The sequence below is a fragment of the Corvus cornix genome, chromosome 20 (genome assembly GCF_000738735.6).
Source record: "Corvus cornix cornix isolate S_Up_H32 chromosome 20, ASM73873v5, whole genome shotgun sequence".
NCBI classification, from domain to species: domain Eukaryota; kingdom Metazoa; phylum Chordata; class Aves; order Passeriformes; family Corvidae; genus Corvus; species Corvus cornix.
The window spans coordinates 7,842,203-7,868,716 of NC_046349.1; the positions used below are offsets into that span (position 1 = coordinate 7,842,203).

Genomic DNA, 26,514 nt, shown 5'->3' on the forward strand with positions numbered 1-26,514 from the left:
AGAAATACAGACGGGATGTTCCTGCCTAAACTGAGAAAAGGAAGAAAGGCTGAGAAAGCAGTGCTGGTATTCATTCAATCTGTCCTTGGCTCTCTGGGGTTCCACAGAGTTACAGAATCATGAATTGTTAGAACTGGGAGGGATCTTAAAGCTCATCTTGTTCCAACCCCCTGCCATGGGCAGGGACACCTTCCACAACCCCAGGTTGCTCCAAGGCCTGTCCAACTTGGCCTTGAACACTTCCAGGGATGGGGCAGCCACAGCTGCTCTGGGCAACCTGTGCCAGGGCCTCACCACCCTCAAAGGGAAGAATTTCTTTCTAATCTCCAATATAAGCCTACTCTCTGTCAGTAGGAATCCATTCTTCCTTGTGCAGTTACTACAGGCCCTTGTAAAAAGTCCCTCTCCGTGTTTCTTGTAGGCTCCCTTCAGGTACTGGAAGGCCCCAATTAGGTCACCCTGAAGCCTTCTGTTCTCCAGGTTGAACAATCCCAATTCTCTCAGCCTTTCCTCATAGGAGGGATTTGGTCTTTTCTTGTTGATATTTGGACTATTTGTATAATTTTCCATTTGCTCTGGGAGAGGATAATTTTACTGAATGAATTTCAAAATAATAAAATGTTTTTTCACAGTAGTTATCTTTTTTTCTGGACACATATTCATGGCCCCTGTTCTCCTGAGGGACCAAACAATCTTATTGTGGAAACTTTGGCTTTCCACCTGGCTCTACATTCCTCTGTATCACAGTACCTGCTTGGTGCCTCCTCTCATTGAACTCAAAGTGTCGTGAGCTTGTTATCTATATAAATTCCCTTTATACACTTGAGCTCAGCTGCTGCTTTTTTCCAATTTGTAGCATTGTCACACATTTTAAAATTGTAACATCCAGTAGGGCAAGGTGTTATAAGTGCTGGCAAAGTTTGCCCAAACTGACATGGGATATAAGCTTAATCCTAAAGGAAACCAGCACTCTGTTACCTGGGAGTCGTTTTTCAGTAACTTCTCGTATTTTCATGTATTTTTTGCTGAAGTGTGACACACTCCAATTGCTCTAAGAGTGGAGAATTGAATTCCTGTGCTAAATAAATGTGATGGCTGGCTCTGGGTTTTTGATTGAGCCTCATTAAGTTGATTAGAGGGTCCTACAGGTTGACAAGATCTCGTGTGTGGAAGTTCCTTGGTGGGGCTGCCAGCTGGTGTTTGCTCCTTGGCAGAGGACGTGCAGTACTGCACCAAGACCTGTCCTACTGAACCCCCAAATCACTCTTTTATTTCTCTCCAATAAAGAAGGTAAATGGCATTTTGGAGAGCCCCACAGGCACAGGAAAGACCCTCTGCCTGCTGTGTTCCACCCTGGCCTGGCGGGAGCACTTCAAGGACACCATCTCAGCCCGGAAAATTGCCCAGCGCATGAATGGGGTGGAGCTCTTTCCTGACAGACCTGTGTCCTCCTGGGGCACTGCTGCCACAGATGGAGATGTCCCAAGTGAGTACCACCATCTCTGCACTCCAGGATGTTAATCAACACTTGCTTTTATTTATTTTTTACAATAAATATGCACTGATAAAGCGACGGAGCTGTTGGTGAGGAGATGAAGCACAGTTTCACCGTTTTATAGATTTTCAAGGTGTTTTATGTAGTTTGAATTTTTCTTGGAGCTCATTTAGTTCTTCAGCTTCTTAGAAACTCATTTAGCTCATTTTTTGTGTGTGAGTAGTTAGATGACAGAATTTCCTGTTGTCTCTACAAGGCAAACTGTTACCATAGTACCAGCTGGGGAAGGAGGCTAAGAATATCCCTGGTTCTTCTTTCTATGCTTATAATGTCTTTCTGCTTTTTTCCTGTTCTATTTGGCAGCTTATTACACTGACATTCCAAAAATAATTTATGCCTCCAGGACTCACTCCCAGCTTACACAGGTCATTAATGAGCTAAAGAACACAGTGTACAGGTGAGTATGATTTGGGGTGGTGTCCTTATTCAAAGGAAAGATAGAGAAACCCCTCTGGTGTAGTTATTGTTTGAACTTCTGTGGATGAATGCATGAAAGATGATATCCAGAAAAATGCAGTTTCTTTAATATGCATATTTAGAACCTGGTTTTCTTTGTTGATGGGTTTGGTTTATTTTAATACTTCACAGCTTCTCTCCTTCAGTCATAGAATTTTCTGAATTTAGTCTGGTTTTGGTTTTTTACTTGACACATTAATTTATAAAATTACTTTTTTTAGTTTTCCCTCTTTATATTTTTCTGGGGGCATTTTTTAAAGCAGTGGGGAGCCATTACCAAGTAGAACTCCTTGGGCTGATGTAAATCTATGAAGAACTTTGTGGTTTTGTTATAGCAATGCCTGTCACAGTTTTCAGCTGTTCACATGCCAGTGTGTGGCTGAGCTCTTTGGACAGGCAGTAGTGATTTGTTTATGTAGTTCTTGTAAAGATACAGCCTTGTAATAAGCAAATAAACCCATAGTGAATGTTTGTAGTGAATCAGTTCTGTCCTAACCTTGCTCTGAACATCACAACCAGCCAGGAAGAGCTTGTAGTGGATGACAGGCCCCAGCTGACTGGGCTGAGCTGTCATAACAGAACCCAGATTTTGTGGTGGATGGTGGAAGTTGCTGCTTGTGACTTCTTGCTGTGAGCTGCTGCTGCTTATTAACACCCACCACTGCCAGCAGAAATGCAGTGCCTCAAACTCCAATAACGCACACATTAGTTACAGACAGACTAACTTACTTGTTCTGGCTCTGACCCTTGCTTTGGGCTCATCTGTTCTCTTCAATCTTTCACTTCTGCTATATTGAGCATGTACAACTCTGTTCTTTCTTGCCTTAGTTTTAATGTCAATTTTGTGTACCCAGGCCAAAGATTTGTGTGCTGGGATCCAGGGAGCAGCTCTGCATCAATCCTGAAGTGAAGCGACAGGAGAGCAACCACATGCAGGTGAGATCAGAGCCTGGAGAGGATGTTCAGGGAGAACATGGAGGCTTTTGTATCATTTGTGTGTCATTTGTGTGTCCTTCTTCCCTCTGACATTGTTTAACTACAAGAGGCTTCAGGGAAACACAATAGTTGTAAATATGTTTTTAGGAATGTTTGGTTTCCAGTTTTGTGAGTGCAAAATGTAATTCTGAGTCTCTGGTGACATTTTCTCTCCAGAGAAGAATGTCACTGTGTAGAACATGACAGATAATAATTTGTAGTTTACTTTCTGACCTGCCATTTATGTGTTTGTCAAGAGCAATAATAATTTCAAAATACTACTTCAGTTACTGATTTAGCTGTTATTTTTACAATATCAAAGATTACTATTTTGAAAAGTATTAATGGTAAAATGTAACACATTTTTCTCTGAGCATCTGAGTGTTCTGTGCTGCAGAAAAAGAGCCTAACTTGCAAGGTGAGCAGAAGGACATGTGATTTTAAAGCCGAAGAACTGTGATTAGCATTTATTTATTAGCTGGTGTTAAAGAGAACTGATTTCACTCCTTAACGTGTTTCCAGTGCTTGACAAGCTGTGCTACTCTGGGCTGAAACAGGCTTTGTTTTACAGATCTACATGTGCCGAATGAAAGTGATGGCTCGTGCTTGTCATTTCTATAACAATGTGGAAGGTGAGTGTGGCTCACCTTAACTTTCCCTGGAAACAAAGCCCTATTTTTTGGAGAGGGAGAGATTTGCTAGGCAGGTAGAGAGGTGTGGAAGAGTTGGCAGAATCCACCTGTGTGTGTATTTTTCTGTTACTGTCTTTCAAGAACAACATATTAGTGGATGAGTGGGATGATCAGGGTAACAACAAATCTTTGTGTGAAGCCTTCACCTTAGCTGGTGGTTTTAATGTCATCTTTTACAGAAAAGAGTACAGAGAAAGAACTGATTGAATCAATCATGGATATTGAAGACTTGGTTAAAAATGGAAACAAGCACAGGTGAGTGATCCTCTCTGACCTTCCTCCCCCTGACTTGTGAAAATAATGAGAACTGTTTCTCTGTTCACTTTTATTAATCCCTTTGTGTATCATAGTGCATGAATGTTGAATGCTCTCCTAATATTTCTGCAAGTATTATAGTCTGTAATGTTTTGTTTTTAAACAGAGCTTGTCCTTATTATCTCTCTCGAAGCCTGAAGCAGCAAGCAGACATCATTTTTATGCCTTACAACTATTTACTAGACTCAAAGGTAACATGTAACTTTGCTTTTAAATACAATTGTTCTTCTATTTGTCTTGTGTTGGCTTTTAGTGGATAAACAGTGAAGAGTGATGCCTAGCAAGGGGATGCATTATGTATGCTTCAAAACTGATCAAGCCCCAGTTCAAGTTCAGGACTATAGAGGATGCCATTTGGGGGTTTTCTCTGTAAATTCTTTCCCATGGTTAAAAAAAAAAAATTGTTTGAGGTTTTTCTGTATTTCTAGAATTAGCTTTGCAGAGTGTGGTGCCCTTTTTAGGTGATATTCACTTCCTTCCTGGATCTTCAGTCACACATTGTGCAGTGTTCTTGCATGCATTCTGAGGCATTTTGGTTTCTGCAACTGCTGCATGATTTTTAGAATAAGGAAGCTTTCAGTAGAGATTGGACCTATCTCTTGGAAATAATTTCTGGCTTTATGTACAAACAGTTGCAATAAGTTGTCCGTATTTCATGGACAGAAAATGCAACCTTTGAAAACTCTGTTGAGGAAACAAGTGTGCTGACACCTTCATGCAACTTAGAGTAATTCATCAATTATAGTAAAGGCCAGATTACACTCCACTGCTGCAGGAAGACAAAAGTTTAATAAATTAAAAAATAAATTTAAAAAATCCCTTAAGCCCCATAAGCAGAGAAGCATTGTGAAATGATGTGGTACTGGAGGGGGTGTTTCCAGAATATCCACTTGCAAAGACAACACAAGCATAAATTTGTAAATACAAGGCAAATCCTCCGCTTTACTCCCCACTCCTCCCCGGTCTCTGTTGCCAAAAATGACTCAAAAGTGACTCAAATTAATAGTTAAACTTGTGCATCCCAGTATGACACATCTGTTTGTTTGGGTTTTTTTTTTTTTTTTTTCTTTATTGCAAATTGTAACCTCTGTAAACATTTGCATGATACATTTTAGCACCTTTGGTTCCAGAGAAAGTGATTCTGTGGTTTCTGTATTGGGCAGCCACAGCCATTACTTGCTGTTTTCTCAAAGGAAAAAACCAACCCAGCTTCAAAATACATGAAAACACAGAAGTATCTCATCATCCAATTTCTTAGTCAATTAAATCCATATATCTCAGTGGCCTTGTTCTATTTTTTTTGTCTTTAGAGCAGGAAATCACACAGCTTGGACCTGAAGGGGACTGTGGTGATACTCGATGAAGCTCACAATGTGGTGAGTTGTTCTGGTCTGTTACCGTTTTTCAATCTTCATCCGAAAAATAAAACAGACCCCTGTCTTTTTATAAACAGCTGTCAAATCTGCACTCAGATGTATGTTGTTAATATTCATTATCATGAACATTTCTTATTTCTGTGACAGTTAAATCTTTGTAGTTTAATTGACAATCCTTTGACACTGCTGATGTTTTACAAGGTGATAGTTTCTTTCTAAAGGGTGCATCTCCAGCTTTATGAGGTGCTTCTTTTCTTCGAGATTTGCAAGAAAACACTGTGTAAGAAATGATGAAAGATCCATTCTTGAAGCTCAGCTGCATCAGCTCTCCCAAGTACAGTTGATGGCAAACAGGACTCTTGTAATATTTCCAAGTCCTCACTCATAGAGGAAAACAAGAAAAAATAAATAATGCTGCCGTATGAGTTCTTCCTTTTAGCTGGCTTGAAGCTGCAGCCCTTTGCCTAAACAATGAAATGCAAAGGAACATTTGAAATATGTCCCTTTCTCTGCCACACGAAGCCACAGTCTCCCAGTGGGATTTCTGCTGAACAGCTGTGGTTTGTTGTCTTGAGTGCCTGGTGTCCTTTCAGTAAACAGCCACTCGGGTCTGCTCTGCTTCACTTGAGAGACTTGCATAGCTGCATCCAGGATTTGCTCCTTTCATCAGAACATCTCTTTTTCTGTTGAAAAATGTGTTGAAATCCTATTACAGTTGTTTGGGTTTGGGATTTTTTTTTCCCTTTGTAGTGTGCAACAAGTACTAATTGTTGCCTGCATGCAGAAATTAGCCAGAACAACTTCTCCTTTTGCCAGAGTTATCTGATGGTACTGTGTTCCACGTTAATATGTGGAAACTTAGTGATTACCCTGAAATAAAATTGATTTCTTTCTGATTAGATTGATTACACATGAGGCTTGCTCACCATTTTTTTTTTCTTTATAACTTACTTCTTCATAGTTATTACAGTCAAATATTTGTGTAGGTTAGGCCTTACTATTTATTGTCATTCCTCAGGGAAAATGATTCTTTTTGTGAATGAAAATTTCTGGTAAAGCAGTATGTGACTTAATTTTCAAAGTCAGAGAAAGTTTTGTCAAACTTATTAATCCTGACTATTTAAACCATTACTACTTTTTAAATGGAAAGTATAAAAACAGCTTTTTTGAAGAACAAACCAATTCTCTAAGTAAAAAAATTTCCTGCTTGAACATCAGACAATTACTGTCTGTACTCTCTAGAACGTTGATATGTGGAAGAGGCAAAATCTGTTCTACATTTCAGAAAAGATGATGCTTACTAATAGTCAAAGTCTTCAGGTGTTATAAAATATCCTCTGGCCTGAACTGGAGATCAAAAATGAAATCAAGCCTGGTTATCTGGACTTCATCATGTCTGAAACTGCCTGAACAAACAGTACACAGAATAGTTCTTCCATTCCTTATATTTTAGGAGAAGTTGTGTGAGGAGTCCTCTTCTTTTGACTTGACTCCCTATGATTTGGCTTCAGCAATGGATGCAATAAATGTTGTCCTGGAAGAACAAGCCAAAATGGTTCAACAGAATGAAATCAATGCTGAATTCAACATGGAGTTGGCCAGTTCAGGTATGTTGACAATGACAAATCACTGTTTCTCTGGAATTATAAAGTTCCACTACCAAGAACTGGAAAATAACTTTTAGGGAAAGTTTGGGAAGTTTACACTCTCGTTAGTAAATAAATTGTTGTTAGTTAGTAATTGTTGCCAGACACTGAAAGATTTGATCAAATCAATGTGACGTGAGGGGTTATGAAAGAGAACAGTGAGGGGGACACAGAAAATGTCTTTCCATGCACACAATTCTGACCTTCATAGCCATAATTTCTGGAAAGGCATAAAGAAACTGGGAATGAAATAGGTGTGAAACAACCTCTTTGAAATCTTTACTTTTTTCAACAGGACTGAACATGGAACTGGAAGATATAGCAAAGATCAAGAGTAAGCTTATTTTTTGTGTTGAAAATTGTTGTTGAAACAGTTTCAAAAGGACAGCAGCTATAAATCAAGCTCATGTAGCATTGCCATATACATTACTTATAACTGAGACATTCATAGAGGCTTAAGTTGTTGGGCTTTTTCCAAGAACTTTCTGGAATATTTAGTTAGTTTTTTCTGAAGAAGAGAGATTTGGCAAGTGAACGTGTTGTCTCCTTCTTTGTTAGAAGTCCCCGTGGTTTCCAATCCTGTCAATGTGCTGGAATTGCATCAGTTGCATGATTCTGCTGTCAGAATATGATGCTACCTGAAGTTAACAGCAAAAAGCTTGAGATAGCTCATTTATACAAAGCATTCCCAAGAACAACTTTCCCTGTCTGTAAAGAAGAATTTAACATTTAGCTGCTGACTTCAGCTTCGTCTAGGAATTGAGGTCATGGAAGTTCTTAAGAGTTGAATATGAATATTTAGAGTTGATATCCAGGAAATTGGTTTTGATCATTTTGGTTTGTTTACAGAGAGCAGCTGGGCTACTGTCTTTGGTAGCAGCCTTTGTAATAAAGTATGTTTTGAAAAGAGACTTAGATGTGTCCCAGACATGAGTTCTGTGCACCTTAACTTTTTTCCTCTTGATTCTCCTGAAGAAATTCTTCTTCAGCTTGAAAGCGCTATTGATGCAGTGGAGCTGCCACCAAATGGTAGTGGAGTCACCAAAGAGGGAAGGTAAATTTCTTCTCATTAATGTGTTTAAATGTTAAAAAGTACAGCAAATTGGAGCTGGGTCAGCTGTTGGGGTTATAGCACTATACTAGTTTCTGGGAATAGTATTTCTTCAAGGTTTTGGTTTTCCTTAAATTCCCCATCTGTAGTAATCATTATTTTTGGAGGAACTCCCCTTTTTAGTGTTTCAAGAGTGGAAAATCCTCTGCTTGGGTTTCCTGAGCTGGAAGAAGCTCCTCACTGTGCTGCTTTCAATTTTGTGTCATGATTTAAGCAGAGGTACCAAAGCTGCAGTGATGTGTCTGAGGCACCTCTGAGCTCTGGAAGCCCGTTTCTAGACTGGTGCCTGTTGTACATGGTAAAATAAAATCGTGGAAATAGCATGCCAATCTGCTTCTAAATTAGTATGGATTGTATGTTAGAGAGGAGTGGTGGAAAAAGGGAATGACGTGGTCAGTGTGCTTTCTGCCACGTCAGTATTGTCCACTGTCTTTATAAGTAAGTACTTATTTTTATTCTTGTAAATTTTTCTTTCTCATGGAGACAGAAACATGTTTTGCTACTTGATGGTGAAATTGTTGTTATGAAAGAGTAACATTATTTATGCCCGTTTGATTCTTTACAGTGTTTACCCATATCTGCTTTTTCTTTGTAAATTGCAGCTACATCTTTGATCTGTTTGCAGAGGCCCAAATAACATTCCAGACCAAATCCTCCCTCTTGGAGTCACTGGAGCAGATTTTACAGTTTCTTTCAAGCCGTAAGTGCATGAACTTTTTAGCTGTTTTACTCAGACTTTCCTCTTCAGTGTGAGTAACTGGGAATTTGTGTTGTTATAGGAAAGAATCAAATGATAAAGCTTTTATAAGCTAAACTCTGACCTTAAGGACTTGTGTCTTTTTATTAAGACTTGCAGGGTCCTCTGCTGGGAAGCATATTTTATGTCTGTTCATGTAACTGAACTAATTTGAGAACCACTTTGTGTCAAAACCTGAATGTGTACCCATGTAGGTGTCCATCCATGTGCACACATAGAGGATTTTTGCACAGACACTATTTTTCTCTAAAACCAGATGGATTGTGGTGTGAAGCTTGTTGGCATTTTGCTGATGGTACTTTTAGTGTCTTGAGTTCTGGAGTTAAAAAACAGGGATGTAGAGAATTATAGAATATGAGGGGTTTTTTCCTTGATTTAACAAGCTTCTGTTCTAATGTCTGCCAGCATCTTGTTCTTAATTTGCCCTTCTGTAAAGAAAATTCTCCAACTTTTTACATGTGTTAAGAAAATGATTTAGCTCTTAGCAGCAGACTCTTCAGAAAAAGCATTGAAGGGAGTAGAATACAGACTGTCAGTTCTGCAAGGCCATCCTTGGACAACACATCCACCCTTCCTTTTTTCTCTGCCCAGCACCTTTCCCCTTTTGCATTCTGGCCTGACCAGTGCATCTGTTGATCATTTCTGCTGCAAAATCCCCATCATCAGTGTATTTCATATGTTTTTTTTAGCTGCTCCTCTAATTGCTGTTTTAATTAGTTCCTTTCCCATTTTTAATGCAGAGGAGCTTTAAAAAGTCCATGTAATTTTCTCAGGTGACAGCTTCCCAGTGTGTCAGACATGGAATGCCAGTTTTGTATTTCTCTTTGCATCTTGAATAATGATGAAAAACTTGAAATAAGTTATTTGTTTCAGGGAATATTTTCAAGTCATATTCAGAGTGTTGAGCTGCTCAGATAAGGTGTGGATATATACAAGAGGATGGATATTTGTGTTTTAAGAATAATCTTGTGTTGCTTTCTCCAGGTACTGGGATATTTATCAATACATCTGGATTGCATAAGCTCTCAGATATTATCCAGGTAAATAATTATTGTTGCTTCTATAACTATCTGAAGGATAGAAGAGTTGATTTAAAAGATGTGGAAAGATATTGGATCAGTTTTATTCTTGTTGGGATGTACACTTATGCAATGGTGCAGGTTTGTAATTTTTGAGGGGAAAGCAGCTGCCTGATGGGGTGGGCTAATTTGATTTTTACCCAGGTGGTTCTTTTGCTGTTCTGGTCTCCCTTTTTGGAGATGCTGGATTTAAATTTTGACTAGGCTTAGCATCCACCAGGTGGAGCTGGGTCATTGAACTTGTTTGCAGCAGGGTTTGGGAATATGAGACCATCTCATGAAATAACAGGAGAGGCTAAGGAAAAAAGCAAACAAAAGAGAAAATGTAACTGTATTTTTTCATTTAATTATTAATTTACAACATCTCTAAACCAAAAATATTTTCAGTTTTATAGGAACTGAGTGTGACACTTGTGCAAATAAACATAATGCTGTCAGTCATCTCCCTGTTGTGCACTTCCAAAACTTTGATTATGAAAATCCCAAGCCCCATAAAATTCAGAGGTGCAGTGGGCCAGTGGTCTGTCCAACATACATGTCCAAAAGGACAGCAGAGAATTACACCTTGTTTAAAACTGAAAATGAAGACGTGTATTCAAACCTTACAGAGCTGGATGATAAAGACAAATTACCTGGGTGTGTTTTGAATGGTCCTGGCAGGTTTGCAGCACTGAACTCTGAATGCATGGGTGTTTGTTGGTGTGCATACACAGGGTTTTCATTTTTCTAGCAGTGGTTAAGCAAAACCTCCGTGTGTGTTCCAGTACAGTAGTAGCAGTTTGTGTACACTGGTACCAAAATGGTTTTTACTGGGAGATGTCGCTGTTCTGAGGGGAAGGTCAAGTGAGCCTGATTTATGTTAGTTTCTCAGGGTTTCAAAACTGAGAGATGAGAAAATTCAGAAGGAGAAGCCAGGTCCCCTGATCCCAGTGGACTGTTCTCCAAGGCTGAGAATCATTGTCTGTGTGTGCTCTTTTGGGCTGTGGATAGATAAAAGGAGATTTGAATTTGGAAGAGAAACCTCAGATCCCTTTTCTGCTGCTGAGGACCTGCACGTGGACAGTTGCTGCAAAGGATCTGCCAAGTGGTAGTTTGCTATCTTGAGATAGGTAGGACTAGGACAGAGCTTTTGTTGGTTTAACACAGTGTTTGCTTCTTGCAGAGCCTTGTCTTCAAGTCTTAGTTTATCATCAGCTTGTTTTAATTAATAGTAAATGTTCTTCTTCCTTTTCGAAGAACCCTTACCAAAAATCTCTTTTGTATACCATATCTTTGGCTATTTTTCAGAAGTAAATATTTCCAGGAATTGTGCTTTTTTTCAGATTGCTGGAGAACATCTTGTAACTAGCTGATACTCTTATGAGCTTGGGTAATTCCTTTCAGTGTCTGGAGAAATTTTGTTTAGAAAAATTAACAGAGTTGTAAATATTTGAGAACCACAGCTGTTTTCACTGAAGTTGCGCTGGGATCCTTACGTTTGAAAGAGCATCATCTATAGTCATGAGACATCACACACAGGAAAGCGGGAAAAAGCATAACTCTGTTGATAGAAGCTTTTAATGTAATATGTGGACAATTAGATATGATTACAACTTGATTGTTTTTCTAAGCACAGTATTATTAGCAGAGGGATCAAAGATGAAATTTTAAGCTGAAGGAATCCAAAAAGTTCTTCTACGCTTGGTTGTGACTGATCTCATGGGTGTGTTTGTTTATCCACAGCCAGAGTCATGAAGAGTGTGAATAATAATATTGTCATTTGTATAGTTTGAGTGTATTTAGGTCCTGGCTTGCAGTTTTTGGTACAATGAGAGCACTATGTAGGTAGCAGGAAGCACCCGGAAGAACCATATTTATTCCAGGTTCTCGGTCTTATTTGATAACAGGAGTAAGGAAATAAATTTAAGGTTATGACAGCAGTAACTTTTGTGGAGACACTTCTCAGTGCAAAGATACACATTAGGAGTTTTACTGGAAGCAAGAATCAGAAGTGTATGTATGTATCAAAAATAACGTGGCCAGCAGGACCAGGGAGGTCATTGTCCCTCTGTGGTGGGCAATGGTGAGGCCTCACCTTGAGTGCTGTGTCCAGTTCTGAGCCCCTCACTTCAAGAAGGACACTGAGGGCCTGGAGCGTGTCCAGGGAAGGGAACAGAGCTGGGGAAGGGTCTGGAGCACCAGGAGCCATTGAGGGAGCTGGGAGGGGCTCAGCCTGGAGAAGAGGAGGCTCAGGGGGGGATCTTCTTGTTCTCTGCAATTCCTCAACAGGAGGGGGCAGCCAGGTGGGGTCGGGCGCTGCTCCCAGACAAGAGGAAACGACCTCATGTTGTGCCAGGGGAGGTTCAGGAAGAATTTCTTCATGGAAAGAGTGGCCATGCATTGAAGGGGCTACCCAGGGTGTGGTGGAATTCCCATCCCTGGAGGCGTTCGAGGAATGCCTGGACGTGGCCCTCAGTGCTCTGGGCTGGGTCTCAAGGTGGGATTGGTCACAGGTTGGACTCAATGATCTTGGAGGTGATTTCCAACTTAATTAATTCTGTGATTCTGTTTCCCTCCATTTTCCAGACAGTGTTCAGCATCGATCCCCCAGAAGGAGTCACAACAGCGTTCCTGCCACGTCAGGCAATATCTAAATACTACAAGGTACGGGAGGCTTTGTGTGCTGTGTTTTCCCTCGTGGCATTTAATGTCTGTGCTTAGCGTATCTAAGACATGGAAGGATGTGGATAGTACAGCAAATTATGTTGATTATAGGGAGAAAAAAAAAGACACAACAAAAAAAACCCACCAAAGGAACTGTATTTAATTTAGATCCTGAAGAGAAACAGAATTTTTAAAGGAACTTCTAAATTAAATTACAAAAGTGCAGCCAATGGGAATTTCAGAAAATTTTTATATTGGATATTGAGCAAGAATTGATGTGTTCTTCCAGTAATCTGGTTTTAGTTTAGCCTAGTGCCAAGCACGTCCAGCAGAACCACCGAACCTCCTCTCTGAAATTGTTTTGTATATTGTTGTGATGAATTTTAGGAACAGATCTTTTTCTAGGTATCACATTAAGACTTGATACTATTTTTGTTGTCAAATGAAGCAAATCTTTCCACCACAATAGTGTCCTACATTTAATCTGTGTTGTTTATGCTGGTGGAAATACCCAAATAATTGGGTTCTCAGTCTCTGCTCAAGTCAGCCCATGAAAAGCTGCTCCCATCATCTGACTCAAAAATGACTGGTTGAATGGTGATACACTTTTTTCCTCCTTCTTAGAAAGTTATGAAAGATTGGAAGCAAAATAGAAAAGAGACCGGAAATTATATAACCTTAGTAACACTATAAAAGTGACACTAATTGCATTAATTACTCTTCGCGTGGGTGAGGTTTTTTTGAGGGAGGAAGTGCAAGTTCATTTCTGCAGCCCTTGCTAGAAACGTTTGTCACTTTCCTTCAGGTGCATATTCATGTGGATAATGGTAATCAGAAAAAGAAGCAAAGGACAGATCTCTGGAATTCATCATCTTCAAAAAAACAAGGTATAGGAGTGGCCTTGGGGAGGTTCATGCAAAAAGCTGGATTGAAAACTCAACTGCTCCTTTCTGATTCAAATAAAAGAAAACAAGTGCAGCTCCATTGTGGATATGATGAGTTGGGGACAAGCTTTTCACTTCTATAGTTATTTCTGAAGGGGAGATGACAATGTGCCATCTCAATATAAAAATTTCTTGTACCACTGGTGTTTCGTGCACTGCTGCAGTTCTTTTAAGGCAATTATTCCAGTGAAAGAAGATCATCTCCATTATGTAATTGTTGTTTGTATTGATGTAGGGAAAACCTTCAGACCAGCCAAGAATGGGGAACTCTCCTCCAACCCTCAGGTTAATACTGAGCTTCATGACATGTTCTGTTCTCCTCAGACCAGCTCTATTTCTCTGTACAACTGTATTGAGTTAAACATAGTTGGTGTTGAATAAGGCTGTAACTGCCTTTGGGAAGAATGAGGTTCAGTTGCAGTTATGCCAAAAATATTTGTCCAAGGGTGGTGTTAGAGTAAATTCTACTAAAGTTCTCATTCTCTCTTGAAATGATTCACAATGTGGAGGTGTTACAGTTGGCTCATTTTGGAGCCCTATAGGGAAGGTTCATGTGCTGTGCCAGAGATCTTGTCCAGATCATGTGAATTCTTAGGCAGAAAATGCCATGCCTTAGGGCACACTTATCTTTTCTGTGATGACCTACTTTGAGAAACTTCCTACTTTGAGCAATTTCCTAAATTCTTCAGGATGTGTTTATCAGTTCTTGATAGTTTCACCTTCAACTATACTTTGCAGTTCAACTGGGATTTCTCCCTCTCCTTGTCTCTCTCCTCCCACCCGTTTTGTTCCTTATGCTCTGCAGAATCCATCATCTGGAATTATTTCAGTATAATCATTCCTCAAAACAATATATTTAGCAGAAAAGAAACTTGGCTTCTGAATCAAAGGCTTATCCTAATGGTCCTATAAAGCAGCACCAATGAAGGGCAGCATTCATTCTCTCTGATTTTTCAATTTATTTTTTAATAATTAGGTTGAAAACAAAACATTTTCTGATTGAGAAGACAGATGCAGGTCCATTTACCTCAGCCTTCTTAACAGAGCACTCTCCAGGGATTTTTGTAAATACTTTGCCTCATAACTATCTACTTAATTACTCAGTAAAGTGCTCATGGGTATGTAGGTATCTGTTTCACAGAAGTCCTTTTTTTAAGGACAAAAGTAACATTTTTCAAAGAATGAATTTACTGGGTTTGCAATAATGTCCCCTTAAATGTTTCCACAAAGTTAATGCTGTTTGGTAATCTGCAAATGTTGTTTTCCTGAGATATTGCTCAGTTAGGAGTTTTAAGATACAGGAATAATAAGATAAGTAGATTGGGTTAATGATGGGTGCAGGAAGAGGCTAATACAAACACTTCTAAGTTTTTTGCACAGTTTGGAGGACTTTTACACAGAAACACAAAGCAGCGAGAGAATTCTGTGATTTAGTAGATGGATTCTGATATATTTGTTTTTCAAATAAAAACAGCATTTGCAAGTACCTGTGCAACACACCTGAGTATGTTGAGATTTGTGCTTTGTGCAAGCCTAGCAGAGGCCAGATGTGCCTGATCAAGTGTCTGATTTCCTGTAGTGATACAGCAAATGGTATAGAAATAATTCAAGCATTTAAGAACAGCTGTTTCCCAGGGATTTTGTGGAAATTATCAACTCAAACATCATTCTGTACAAACTGTAATTGGTGAGGAGAAGGGGCATAGCTTGGGATAGCTGATGAGATTCATGCCTGAGCCATCTGTGAACAGATGCTGTTTATGTCAACGATATTGGACTGTTGCAGTTTAGCATTAAGTTAAAATGCTCTTATTCATGGTTTGCTCTAAGTCATCATGTTATAAACTATTAGCAAGCCACTCCTCCTTGCTTTAGCTGTCCTTGTACCAGGAATGGAAAAAGCTGCTGCAGAGATCTGCTTTGTTTAATGCCCAACATTTCCTGCTGGTGAATGGGACCTTGAAAATGGATTTAATGTTGTTAAGCTTAAAGACATAACTGCAGCACACCAGGCTAAAAATGTACAGCAATCTCAGCTTGTCCAGGAACCGGGAACTGGTGCCTGGCAGTTGTCATGCTGGGTTACAAAAGTGTGTTTCCAGCTGAGCACTGGAGGAGCAAACATGAGGGGTTGGAGTCCTTTTCCAGGCCATCCCATATCAGCCCAGTTTACTTTTATGCTGGGATTTCTTGGGTTCCTGGCTAAGTGACTTTGTTCTTGTCTGTAGATACTCACTGGCCTGTCCATACACAGATCCAAACTAATTTGCACTGTTTGTGTGAGTTAGAAAGATACAGAATTTGCTAAATTTTGAAATGTGAGTCTTCTAGAATTTGGACATTGTCTGGATGGGTTTGTCCAAATGAGATGGAAGGGTAAAACTTCAGCTAAGAGTAAATGTTCACTTGTAAATCTAAGCAGTGAGTGACTCACTGGGCAGATATTAATGGGGATTTCCTGGAAACGTCAGCTTTTTCTTTCGGAAACGCAGGCTTTGATTGAAAGGCGTAAATTTAAAAGACATGCACATGATACTTAGATGACTTTTTATTACTGAAACTAATCATGCAAAGCAGAATCAGAAGCAAAAGCTGATGTTTTCTTTGGCTGCTCTTGTTCTTCACATGGATATTATTTTCATTCCCTGGTGCCTGTGTCTCTGAGAAGCTGATGCAAAGTTTTCAGCAAGCTCAAGCTGAGCAATGAAGGAATGGACTGATGTGATTTATTTATTTTTCTTAATATTCTTTCTGTTGATAACTTACATATTTTCAGAGTCACACACTAAATTATGTGTGTGTGTGTGTGTATATATATATATATATATACATATATATATATATATATATGTCTCCACATCCCACGAAAGATTTGAGCAGAACTTGAAAGGTTTGGGAGTTGACTGTGGGGAAAGTGGGAAGTTTAGGTGAAAGATTTATAGCCTATATAGATATATAAGAAATTACTCATTAGAAAGGGGTTCATTTTTCAAGCAAGTGCAAGGGTGGAGATACTTTCTTATTCTAGTACGAGGGAGCAATGATGTTTTAATTAAAAGTCATTAAATCTGGGAAGAACCAAAGCAGGTCATACCATACCATTTTCCAGCTGTTCTGGAAAACAATACATCTGGAATTTTAACTTTGGATGCTGCCTGGTTTATTCTCAGAAGTTGAGGTGCAATGTGCCATATGCTGGTCACAGTCTAATTTTTCCACTTTGACTGGCTTCTTAGTGTTTTCTCTTTATTTAATGCAGGGAAGACTTTAAGCTATTGGTGTTTCAGCCCTGGGTACAGCATGCACGAGCTCGTTCGACAGGGAGTCAGGACAATCATCCTCACGAGCGGGACGCTCTCCCCCCTCTCTTCATTTACAATGGAAATGCAGATGTGAGTACCTGGTTGTGGGAACAGTGCCATTCCTGGAAAATGCACAAGCTGCTCTCGTGGATTTAGATTTTATCTCAGGATTTTAAAGTGTTCTGTTTGCCCAGAGAAGCTGTGGCTGCCCTATCCCTGGAAGTGTCCAAGGCCAGGTTGGATGGGGCTTGGAGCAACCTGGGGTTGTGAAAACGGCAGAGGGGTGGAATGAGACGAGCTTTAAGGTTCCTTCCAACCAAACCATTCTATGGTTCTGGAACTGGTAGGGAGTCATATAATGGGTATGACTGGGATCTTCCTCTTTTTCCTCCAGCCCTTTTCCTGTATGCCTGGAGAATCCTCATGTAATCGATAAACATCAGCTCTGGGTTGGGATCATTCCCAAGGGACCTGATGGAACCGTCCTTACTTCCACCTATGAACGAAGGTAATGAACTTCCATGTGGAATCCTGCTTTGAAGTTTTGGGTTCCAACACTTTGGGCTCTGCGAACAGGAGGATGCTAGTGAAGCAAGTGGTCTCTAGTGGTTTTCTTGGATAAATGCTGAATAACAACACCATTTAACCACAACTACTGAATATTTAGAACTAGAGGGCTGGAAGGGATCAGATATCAAGGCACTGATAGTTCTTGGTGACCCTGACCAGCCCTAGCTGGGACCTGTACCCACAACCATCCCCCAGGAGCTGCACTGAACCCCGTCCAAATTTTTTTTTGCTGAAGGCTTGACTTGAAACATGGCTGGCCTTTGCAATAACTGTTTTTATACTTAAAGCTTGGAACCATGCCTGGCCTCTCTTTCACCTCTGGGTTGCCTACTTAAGGAAAACATATCCAGATGTTTGTCAAGCTTTTCATCATCATTTTTCTTGCTGTTCTCTCGTCTTCCATCACTCTGCATCTATCTGTTGTTTAGAATTGGCAGTGCTTCTGCTGCCAGCAAAGGCCAAATGTTCTGTAGAACTGGAAAGGGCCTCAGCAATTGTAATGGATTTTTACAGAGAAGTAGTAGTCTGGAAAACCCTCCAACTGGATTTGTCATTTTCAGAAGTTTGGAGTGCCATTTTGGTGTATTTCTGTTGAAGATAATGTCTTTTAAAGAAGGAGGGTTGGGGATTCCACCCCTCCAAGGCTTTAGAACCACGGTGGTTTTTTGAAGGAAAGGGATTCACAGTGTTCACTGTGTTTTGACAACATCTGTGTGTTGATACTGGTATCTGTAGGTCTTACAAAGATATATATGTTAGGTTTTTTCCCTGCATATATAAATCTTCTGGGAACACAGTACACAGAGCTACAGGACACTAAAAAGAAAGGAACATAAAGGCATGAGAGAACAGGTAAGTTTTCAGTCAGAGCCGGAAGAACATAAATGGGGCTCATTGGAGAGCAGAACTTCTTCAGGCAAAGCAAAAGTGATTTACTAAATAGTAACCATAGTGACCAAATTCACCCTTTTTTTTGCCCTGCAGCAACACCACACCTAATTCATCAATTATTATTTTAAATGGTTGTAGCGTTAGTCAGGCTTGGCGGTGCTGCAGACCTTTCTGGCACAACTCTCACATATATGTTGTTACTATTAATAATAAAACTTATATGGCTGCCTGTTTCCACCCGTGCACTTTGAAGTATTGAAGCTTCGATCACCTTCAGTGCTATCAATAAGAATATTTCATACTATAATAAAGTGTTGTGAAGTATTACTAATTCTTGCCCTCGGTGTTGGTGCTTTTCACAGGAGGGAGAGCAATTGGGAGTCTGGAAATGCTGCTTTAGATGAATATCTAAGGAAGTCAGTGTGTATGAAAAACATAGAAAAGGAAATGCAATGGTGTTGTTTGATTTTTCTTCTTTGTAGGTTTTCAGAGGATTATTTATCTTCTCTGGGGAAAACAATTGGTAAGTGAAGTGTGTGGGTTTCAAAAATTGCTTGATGCCCAGGATTTTTGGAAATCTAGAAAGGGCAATGCTAAAGAAGATTCAATAGAGAAAGGTAAAGGATTGCAGTGCATATCTCACTGCTATCTGGTTTTGTGTGCTTCTGCTTGCTCAAGGCAGCTGGCTGCTTTAATAGCACACAAAATTGAGTCCCTGGCTTAATATTTCCAAGTCAGGACTTCATTTTTACTGTCAGGAGTTTGTTTTTGGGTAAAAAATGTGGTTCCTAAGTGCAGTCAGAAAATGAAACTAGGAAATCAATAGCAGAGATGATGCAGCCAAGGATGATTTGCAGAGAGATCAAGGATCACAGGAAATCAGTGCAATTTCTTGTGATATTTTAAACTGTGTCAAGCCTGTCTGAAGTCAGTATTTATTGTTTTGGCAATATATATAGATAGAATTACAAAGTCATAACACATAAGGACAGAATAACAGAAGAGCATTTGTGCAGCTTGGCTAACATGATTGAAAAGAATCTGTTAAATCTAGAAATGTTAGAAGGACATGGAGGAGAAATGAAAGCACTGCTCTGAAGTGTTTAGCTTGGCCTAAAAGGTGAAATCCTCAGCTGCACCCTTGTCTTATCTCACTGCAGGTAACCTTGTGCGAGTTGTGCCACATGGGCTGTTGGTGTTCTTCCCATCATATCCTGTCATGGATAAGAGCCTGGAATACTGGAGAGTATGTTCATTGCTCTGCCTGTATTAGGTGGTTTGGTTACATGCATCAGACAGCTTGTAGTTATTCCATTTAACCATGTTAATTAAAAACCATCTAGTAGAAGATGTCCCTGCTCATGGCAAGGGGTTGGAACTAGATGATTATTAAAGTCCCTTCCAACCCAAAACAATTATTAGAATTGGTCTCTGTGTTTCAGCCCTTGGGGGAAAAAAGCAATATGAGCATTTCTCCTTTATTTTTGTTTTGTAACCATTGCAGCTGTAATTTTTGGTACTTCTGTGCTCATGAGTTGAATGTCCCTAGTGAGACTTGCCAGAACAGTTCTGGTTTAAATGCTCCTTGAAGAGGCAGGGGCAGAGGTTCCATGCTGTGGAGTGGGACTGGGAGGTGAGTGCTGGAACTCCCCCATCTGCCTGATGTCTGAGGTGCACCAGCTGCAAGGAATCACTGTTAGTGCTCTTAGGATTACATGTTTCTGCTTCCATCTCTTCCTGTGTTTGGCAAGAGAGGAACATGCTCTGGTGGGGAAGTGTAGTGATCATTTCTGAGTGTTTCTGTTCTTGTGGCGTGTTCTTACTTGGCATTTCTGTCTTGTTCCCTCTCTGTTTAACAGGAGCATGACTTTGCCAAAAGAATAGAAGAAGTGAAGCCGATGTTTGTGGAACCCAGGAACAAAGGAAGCTTTTCAGAGGTTGATTATTTGCATTACATACTTCTGTGATTTTCAGAAACAGTTTTTATGTTTCATGACCTTCTCTAAGGTGTGTTTGGGTATGAAACACCCAAATTTTTGGCCTAAGGTGAAAGTAAAACTCTCTGAGTGCTTCTTGGAAGTATAGTTTTCCTGTGCATCCTTCCTTTCCTCTCATCTGGCCATGCAGGCTTCAGTCTTCGTTTGAATCTGGTGATGTAACAGCAGCTAACATACACAAGTGCTGAGTAATCGAGCTGGTGGAAAGCTGTCACTTCAGTACTCAGCATTTGTGAATGTTCTGCAGGGCTTTTCCTCCCAGCTCATCCTGCTTTGGATGTTAAAGGATTGTGCAGTGTCATCCTGTTTATAGCTGTTTGCTTCTTAGAATAAATAATATCTGAGAATTGCTTTCCTGTTTTGTCAATTTTACTTAGGGATCTGCAGAAACACAGGATGGTCCGTCTTCTCATGAGAAGTATCTGACATTAATTTTTTTATGCCTACCAAGATGTGTTCTGGATTTCACAGTGATACAAAGATTTTGCTGGGTGAACGGCTTCTCACATTTGCAATTAGTTAAAGACAATTATATGAAGCCAAATTAATCACAGTTTAGATCTTAGTGTACAAGTCAAATTTAGCTAGTACAGGATAATACCATTCTTCCTCCTGCTTAAAGTTGTTTATATTTTAGGTTATTGATGCTTACTATGATAAAGTCACCTGTCCTAAGTCCAATGGAGCTGCATTTTTGGCAGTGTGTCGGGGCAAGGTAATGTAACTGAGAGTTTGTTTCATCTGAGATCAGATTATATAATTGATAGAAAAACCCCCTTCATTCTGGATTTCAATACATTTCTGTTTGACTGTAATTATATGTGGGGAAAAAAAGAAATGCTCTGAAGCTTTTTCAAAATTAGGTCACATTTCTGTGTGATTCACTCCTGTTTTTATTGAAGGGACACATTTTGATTTCTCTGAAGTGGATGAGCATCATACTTGCATTTCATGTTGGCTGCTGACTGAAAACATAACGCATTAGATGAGAACAGCTGTTCTGGAGAACTGTAATCAAAGAAGTTAAAACAACACTGCTGCAAACCAAACATAATGCTTCCCTTTAAAACACTTGCTTCATTAACTTCATGTTCTCTGGACACATTTGGTGGCCTTTCCTTTGCATCTTCCAATGCTGATAAATTGACTTATGTTTATCAGTGGAAATATTTGTGAAATTACTTTTAGAGCCTTTTTGCTGCTGTTTACTGTGTACCAGGAGAAGATCCAATTTCTTTTGAACCTTTGGTCCCAGTCTCCAAAGAAGCTGTTGGAGTGAAGAAAAGACATAACTTCCTCAAGCCTTGTTGCTGAGATTTGGAGAACTGATTCAGCTGAAAAACAAAACAGCTTTTTTTTTTTTCTTAATTGTTTTTCAGTCAGTTCAACTCTGTTAACAATTTCACAGAGTGATTTGCCAGCACAGTGAGCATGTACAGGGGACATGAGTGACAAATACTTGATGGGATGTCAACAGCACAGCTGCTGGACATGACACTACATTCTGGTGAATCTGATGGCTTTCTGTTGTTGCTTTGAAATGATTCTGTTAATTTTTACTGACAGAGAAGGCTTGCTATGTTCTTATGTCTTGTTGACAATTCAGGGTGTGGAAGGTTTAAACAAAGGTGTTGACATGTTCTGCTTATCCAGAAACAAGACAGCCATTAACAGGGTTGGCTGAGCTGTGCTTTGGCAGAGGAAAAAGCAAAGTTTAAACTCCTGGTAATAAAAGAAAAAAAATCTGGTTGAAACTATTCATTGAAACAATTGACAAACTACACTTGGCCAGGAGTTGAATGGAGAAAAAGGGCCAACAACTGCTGAATCGCTTTGAAATGTCACTTCAAACCCTGTTGATGATGGAAAACTCTGTCTCTGCAGGCCAGTGAAGGCCTGGACTTTGCAGACATAAATGGACGAGGAGTCATCATTACTGGGCTTCCATTTCCCCCTCGTATGGAGCCCAGAGTCATTCTAAAGATGCAGTTCCTGGATGAGATGAGGAGAAGTGATGCAGGTGCACAGGTAAGACTGGGCAGCTTCTCACTCCTGGCTGTTTGCATGTTTGTGTCATTGGTTTTCCCTCTTGTCCCAGTGGGTTTTGGGTTTTGTTATCCTCTCAGCCTCGTGGAGCTATGAATATCAAAAATTCAAACAGGCTTGGGTATCTGTCACAAATACAGCCACCTTTTTTTAATAGTGTTGAGAGTTCCAAATTCTGGCACAGTCTTAAATATGAGCCCAAAAAAAGAATATAATTAAAGTTTATGTCAAAATCTTTGTATGTGTGTTATCCATCTCTCATTCTGAGGGATGTATTTCATCCAGAGACAGTGTGGGCAGGAAGAATGGCCTGTGCTGGCTGGTTTGGGAATTACTGTTTTGGAAGTGTGGTGGTGTATGTTGGGGTGTTTGAGTTTGGTTTTCTATTGCTTCAGGCACAAGCATGAATGATGTTACAATTTAGTCTGTTCTGCAGGTCTTAAAGGATATGCTGTACTGCCAAGGCTCTGAGTACACCATATAGGAAATAGCCTCTCAAGCTGGGCATTGCTGCTTGAGTTTTCTGTGCTCTATAAATCAGGTGTGACTTTTGAGTCCACCTGTGTTTGGTTTTCCTCAGCTCTTTGAGATTTGTCAGTACATCTGGTTGATACTATCCAACAGCTGTTCTGTACTTTTTATTTCTATAGGGAAAAAAATGGTGACTGTACAGCACAGAGAATACATTTTACCTGGTAAATAATGTTAATTGTGCATCCCACCTCTTGCAGTTCCTGTCTGGGCGTGAGTGGTACAGTCAGCAAGCGTCCCGGGCTGTCAACCAGGCCATCGGCCGGGTCATCAGGCACCGCCAGGACTACGGGGCCATCTTCCTGTGTGACCACAGGTAAACCTCAGCTCACTGAATCCCAGAATATTTTGGCTTGGAAGGAACCTTAAAGCTCATCTCGTTCCAACCTCCTGCCAAGGGCAGAGTCACCTTCCACCAGACCAGGTTGCCCCAAGCCCCATCCAACGTGGCTTTGAACACTTCCAGAGATAGGGCGTCAACAACATCAACAGCTTTCTATCCCAACATAGGTGTTGGTACTTTGAACATAAATGTGCTGGTGTTGCTGTTAGGAAAAGGCTACAGTTCGTAATAATGAAATCAATTTATGTAACAGGTTATATAAATATTGCACTACTTCAAGAAAGTAACAAGGTTGTTATCTTCTGCTCCTTAGCTATATAGGCTTGGAGCTGCAGAAGGAGCATAATGGTTTTAACGGAAAATAAACCAATTTTTTGAATTCATGTTTGTAATACCACAGGAAATTATGTGACAACAACTTACGGTCTTGCATTTTCTCCATCTTTCATTTGAGATGACAGTCAGCAGCACTGCAGTGTTTTGAGAGAAGGAGGATGGAAATGAGGACAGATTGTGTTACTGAAACAATACTATTTATATTCAGATTCTGTATTAACATTATACTGCATTAATATCCATTTCTGTAATGCTAATTAGTATAGTATGTATATTATAGGCAACAGGAGTTTAATTGATAGAACATGGTATCAGCAAAGCCCTTTTCTCCTGAGTGAAGGCATCACCCCATTATATTTACTGCACTGTTTGTCTTTATTTGTGTTGCTGCTCCTCCCTTATCCTTTTGGATACTGATCTAGGGTTTGTTTAATTAATTTAGCCCAACCTGGCAAATAATTCTCAGGTTTTCCCATCCTGCCCAGGTTCACAACTGGTGATGTCAGAGGCAAACTGCCTTCGTGGGTCCGTCCCTATGTGAACGTTTATGACAACTTTGGGCATGCAGTCAGAAGTGTCTCCCTCTTCTTCCGTGTTGCTCAAGAAATCGTAAGTGTCTTAAAAAAACCCCCACAAAATAAACAACTTTCCTGAGTAGTGCTGGAAACTGGGAATGCTGAGATAGGTGAGAGGTGTGAGAGAATCCCAGAAGATCTCAAATTGGAAGGGATGCATAAGGATCAGAGTCCAGCTCCCTGCTCCTCACAAGCCTGCCCGATGTGGTGTCACTTGTCACTTCTAAACGCTGGAAGATTTACTGGAAAGGAGATGTGCCTCATCTTTCTCCGAGAGTGATCTGGGACAGGATGTTGTTCTTACGCTGGGCAGCTCATTAGGTTAGATCACAAAAATAACTTCCTCTTCCAGTTCCTCCTAAAAAAACATGTATTTATTGGCTGGTATGCAAATCCTGGAACTGATACTGGCATCCAGAAGCTTTCTAGCTCAGGGAGAGGTTATGTGTGGGGAAGGATCACACCCTAAAATTGAAATTGAAGCTGACTAGTAATAAAGAGAAATACAAACCATCAGTTGTTATTGTAGTTCATGACTGGGTCATCTTTACTAATACAGCTTCTTTATTAGCATTAAGAAGCTGATGTTCCCTGTAATAGTTCCTTGATTTAAAAAGTAATATTGTAAAAAGGCTTCCTAATTTACTGGAGAAAGTCATAGCAAGAAATGGGCTGGAAGCCAGAATGGGAAATTCTTTGCTCCCAAAATGGAGGTTAAGATTAAAATAAGCACTTAAAATTTCATATACAGACTTGGATGACTTCCTGGAAGATGCCGTAGCCAAATACAAGTTGTTCAGACTAATTAGTTACAGATGGATGATGCTGCAGGACTTGATGATCTTTTCTGATCATGAGTGAGAGTTCCATGGTAAATCAAAACCACAACCCGATGTGCTTTGTCAGAAGGAGCTGTTGTTGCAGAGATAGCATTAGGAAGTGATTGTTCCTCAGCAGGTCATGATCCTTTTTCTGGTTACCAGGTCACTTAGAGTTGAGCCTGCTTACTGCACTTCAGCTATGTCACTCCTGAGCTGTTTATCCTTTCTTCAAAATCACATAAACCCAGAGTGTGTAACAATCTTTCTACCAAAGGTTATTTGGGCAAAAAAGAGATGTCTTTGGATTGTTGCTGAGATTTTTGGTCACAGATGGAGTGCAAAAGTGGCCTTTGCCTATTGTAATGCTTTATAAACTGCTTGCAGATGCCCCCACCCCTGTCTCAGTGCCCTCCTGGACATACTGGTTCCTTAAGTGAAAGCAGTGCAGCACCATCTACTTCATCTGAGCAGATCCTCTCCCTGAAAAAAGCTAAAAACCTGGATGATCATGTTCCCAGTTTGAAGAGGAAAAGGAAAGGTATGTTTGGGTCCTCACAGATACATTTTTTTTGTTTTAAGCTGAACCACGAAAAGGAGAATCAGGAGGCTAGAAACTGAAATGGGAGAGAAAGCAAGAAGAGCTCAAAGACTGATGTAAAAGTCTGGTCAGAAGGGACATAGTTAAGCATGAGAAAATGGGGGAAAACAGTTGCAGTTACAGAGAAAAGTGGCAGACGGGGAAAAAGTGTCCCACAGAACAGGAAGAGTTTTTGGTGGAGTGTCACAGATAGTTTTGAAAATAAGAACTGGAAGTGTCTTTCTGCCTAGCACAATATGTCCTTCTTCCATCCTGTTGTATAAATGACTCTTACTCAGTAATCTGTCTAAGAAAACAAAAAGGACATGGGAACAAAACAATATTTAAAAATTTGTGGATAGCTAATGCCAAAGAATAAAGCATTTCTCATGTCAGATATTATTTCAACACTCTAGACCGTTTACTGGTTTGGAGCAGAACAGTGAAGTTTGGTTAAAGCTGTGGTTCCTAAGCAGTTATGAGTGAGTGTGAGTTCACATTACATTTAAGCCAGTGTGCTTGCTGATTGTCACTGAAAGGATTACTTTGGCCACCACGTTTTTCTCCCTCTCAGTTTCCAACTGTGCACTTTTTACTCCTTCCTTTGATTTGAGTCCATCTTTTGTGCAGCTGCAGAGTGAGCAGCTGAGCTTTGCTGAACCAGTTGACCTTCCATCCCCTTGACTGGTAGCTCCATCTCAAAGGATGGGCTGGAATGTGTGACTGGAGGTGAAGGGAAGAAGCTGCATTTCCTGTTTAATAGAGATTTGCAGTTGCATTGCATTAGCTGCAACATCAAACTCACCTGTAGTCACAGTGGTCATAATACACTCCCATTCTTCTGAAAATAGTGACTTTTCTTAGTAACTGACTGTTAAAGTAATTTCACAAAGCAGTGGAAGTACATTTTGAAGGTAATGCCTTACAGAAATATCAAGCAGATACTAAGTTAACCTTACTTACAACTCAAAATTCT

The 26,514-nt window shown here is 40.0% G+C and overlaps 1 protein-coding gene across 5 annotated transcripts in view; it reads left to right on the forward strand.

The window, feature by feature from the left end:
- Window positions 1-26,514, forward strand: part of RTEL1 (regulator of telomere elongation helicase 1) — a 45,815-nt gene that overhangs the window by 1,071 nt on the left and 18,230 nt on the right. For all 5 annotated transcript variants that reach the window (XM_039563408.1, XM_039563412.1, XM_039563410.1 and 2 more), the window contains exons 3-26: window positions 1,288-1,486; window positions 1,859-1,952; window positions 2,866-2,947; window positions 3,558-3,618; window positions 3,858-3,933; window positions 4,100-4,184; window positions 5,304-5,369; window positions 6,823-6,976; window positions 7,311-7,349; window positions 7,991-8,069; window positions 8,729-8,826; window positions 9,868-9,923; window positions 12,528-12,605; window positions 13,411-13,492; window positions 16,809-16,941; window positions 17,246-17,359; window positions 18,795-18,835; window positions 19,473-19,558; window positions 20,172-20,249; window positions 20,947-21,024; window positions 22,194-22,337; window positions 23,087-23,202; window positions 24,051-24,174; window positions 25,346-25,499. In XM_039563408.1, the coding sequence (XP_039419342.1) occupies window positions 1,288-1,486; window positions 1,859-1,952; window positions 2,866-2,947; window positions 3,558-3,618; window positions 3,858-3,933; window positions 4,100-4,184; window positions 5,304-5,369; window positions 6,823-6,976; window positions 7,311-7,349; window positions 7,991-8,069; window positions 8,729-8,826; window positions 9,868-9,923; window positions 12,528-12,605; window positions 13,411-13,492; window positions 16,809-16,941; window positions 17,246-17,359; window positions 18,795-18,835; window positions 19,473-19,558; window positions 20,172-20,249; window positions 20,947-21,024; window positions 22,194-22,337; window positions 23,087-23,202; window positions 24,051-24,174; window positions 25,346-25,499 (2,317 nt within the window). The remainder of the gene's footprint in view (window positions 1-1,287; window positions 1,487-1,858; window positions 1,953-2,865; window positions 2,948-3,557; window positions 3,619-3,857; window positions 3,934-4,099; window positions 4,185-5,303; window positions 5,370-6,822; window positions 6,977-7,310; window positions 7,350-7,990; window positions 8,070-8,728; window positions 8,827-9,867; window positions 9,924-12,527; window positions 12,606-13,410; window positions 13,493-16,808; window positions 16,942-17,245; window positions 17,360-18,794; window positions 18,836-19,472; window positions 19,559-20,171; window positions 20,250-20,946; window positions 21,025-22,193; window positions 22,338-23,086; window positions 23,203-24,050; window positions 24,175-25,345; window positions 25,500-26,514) is intronic.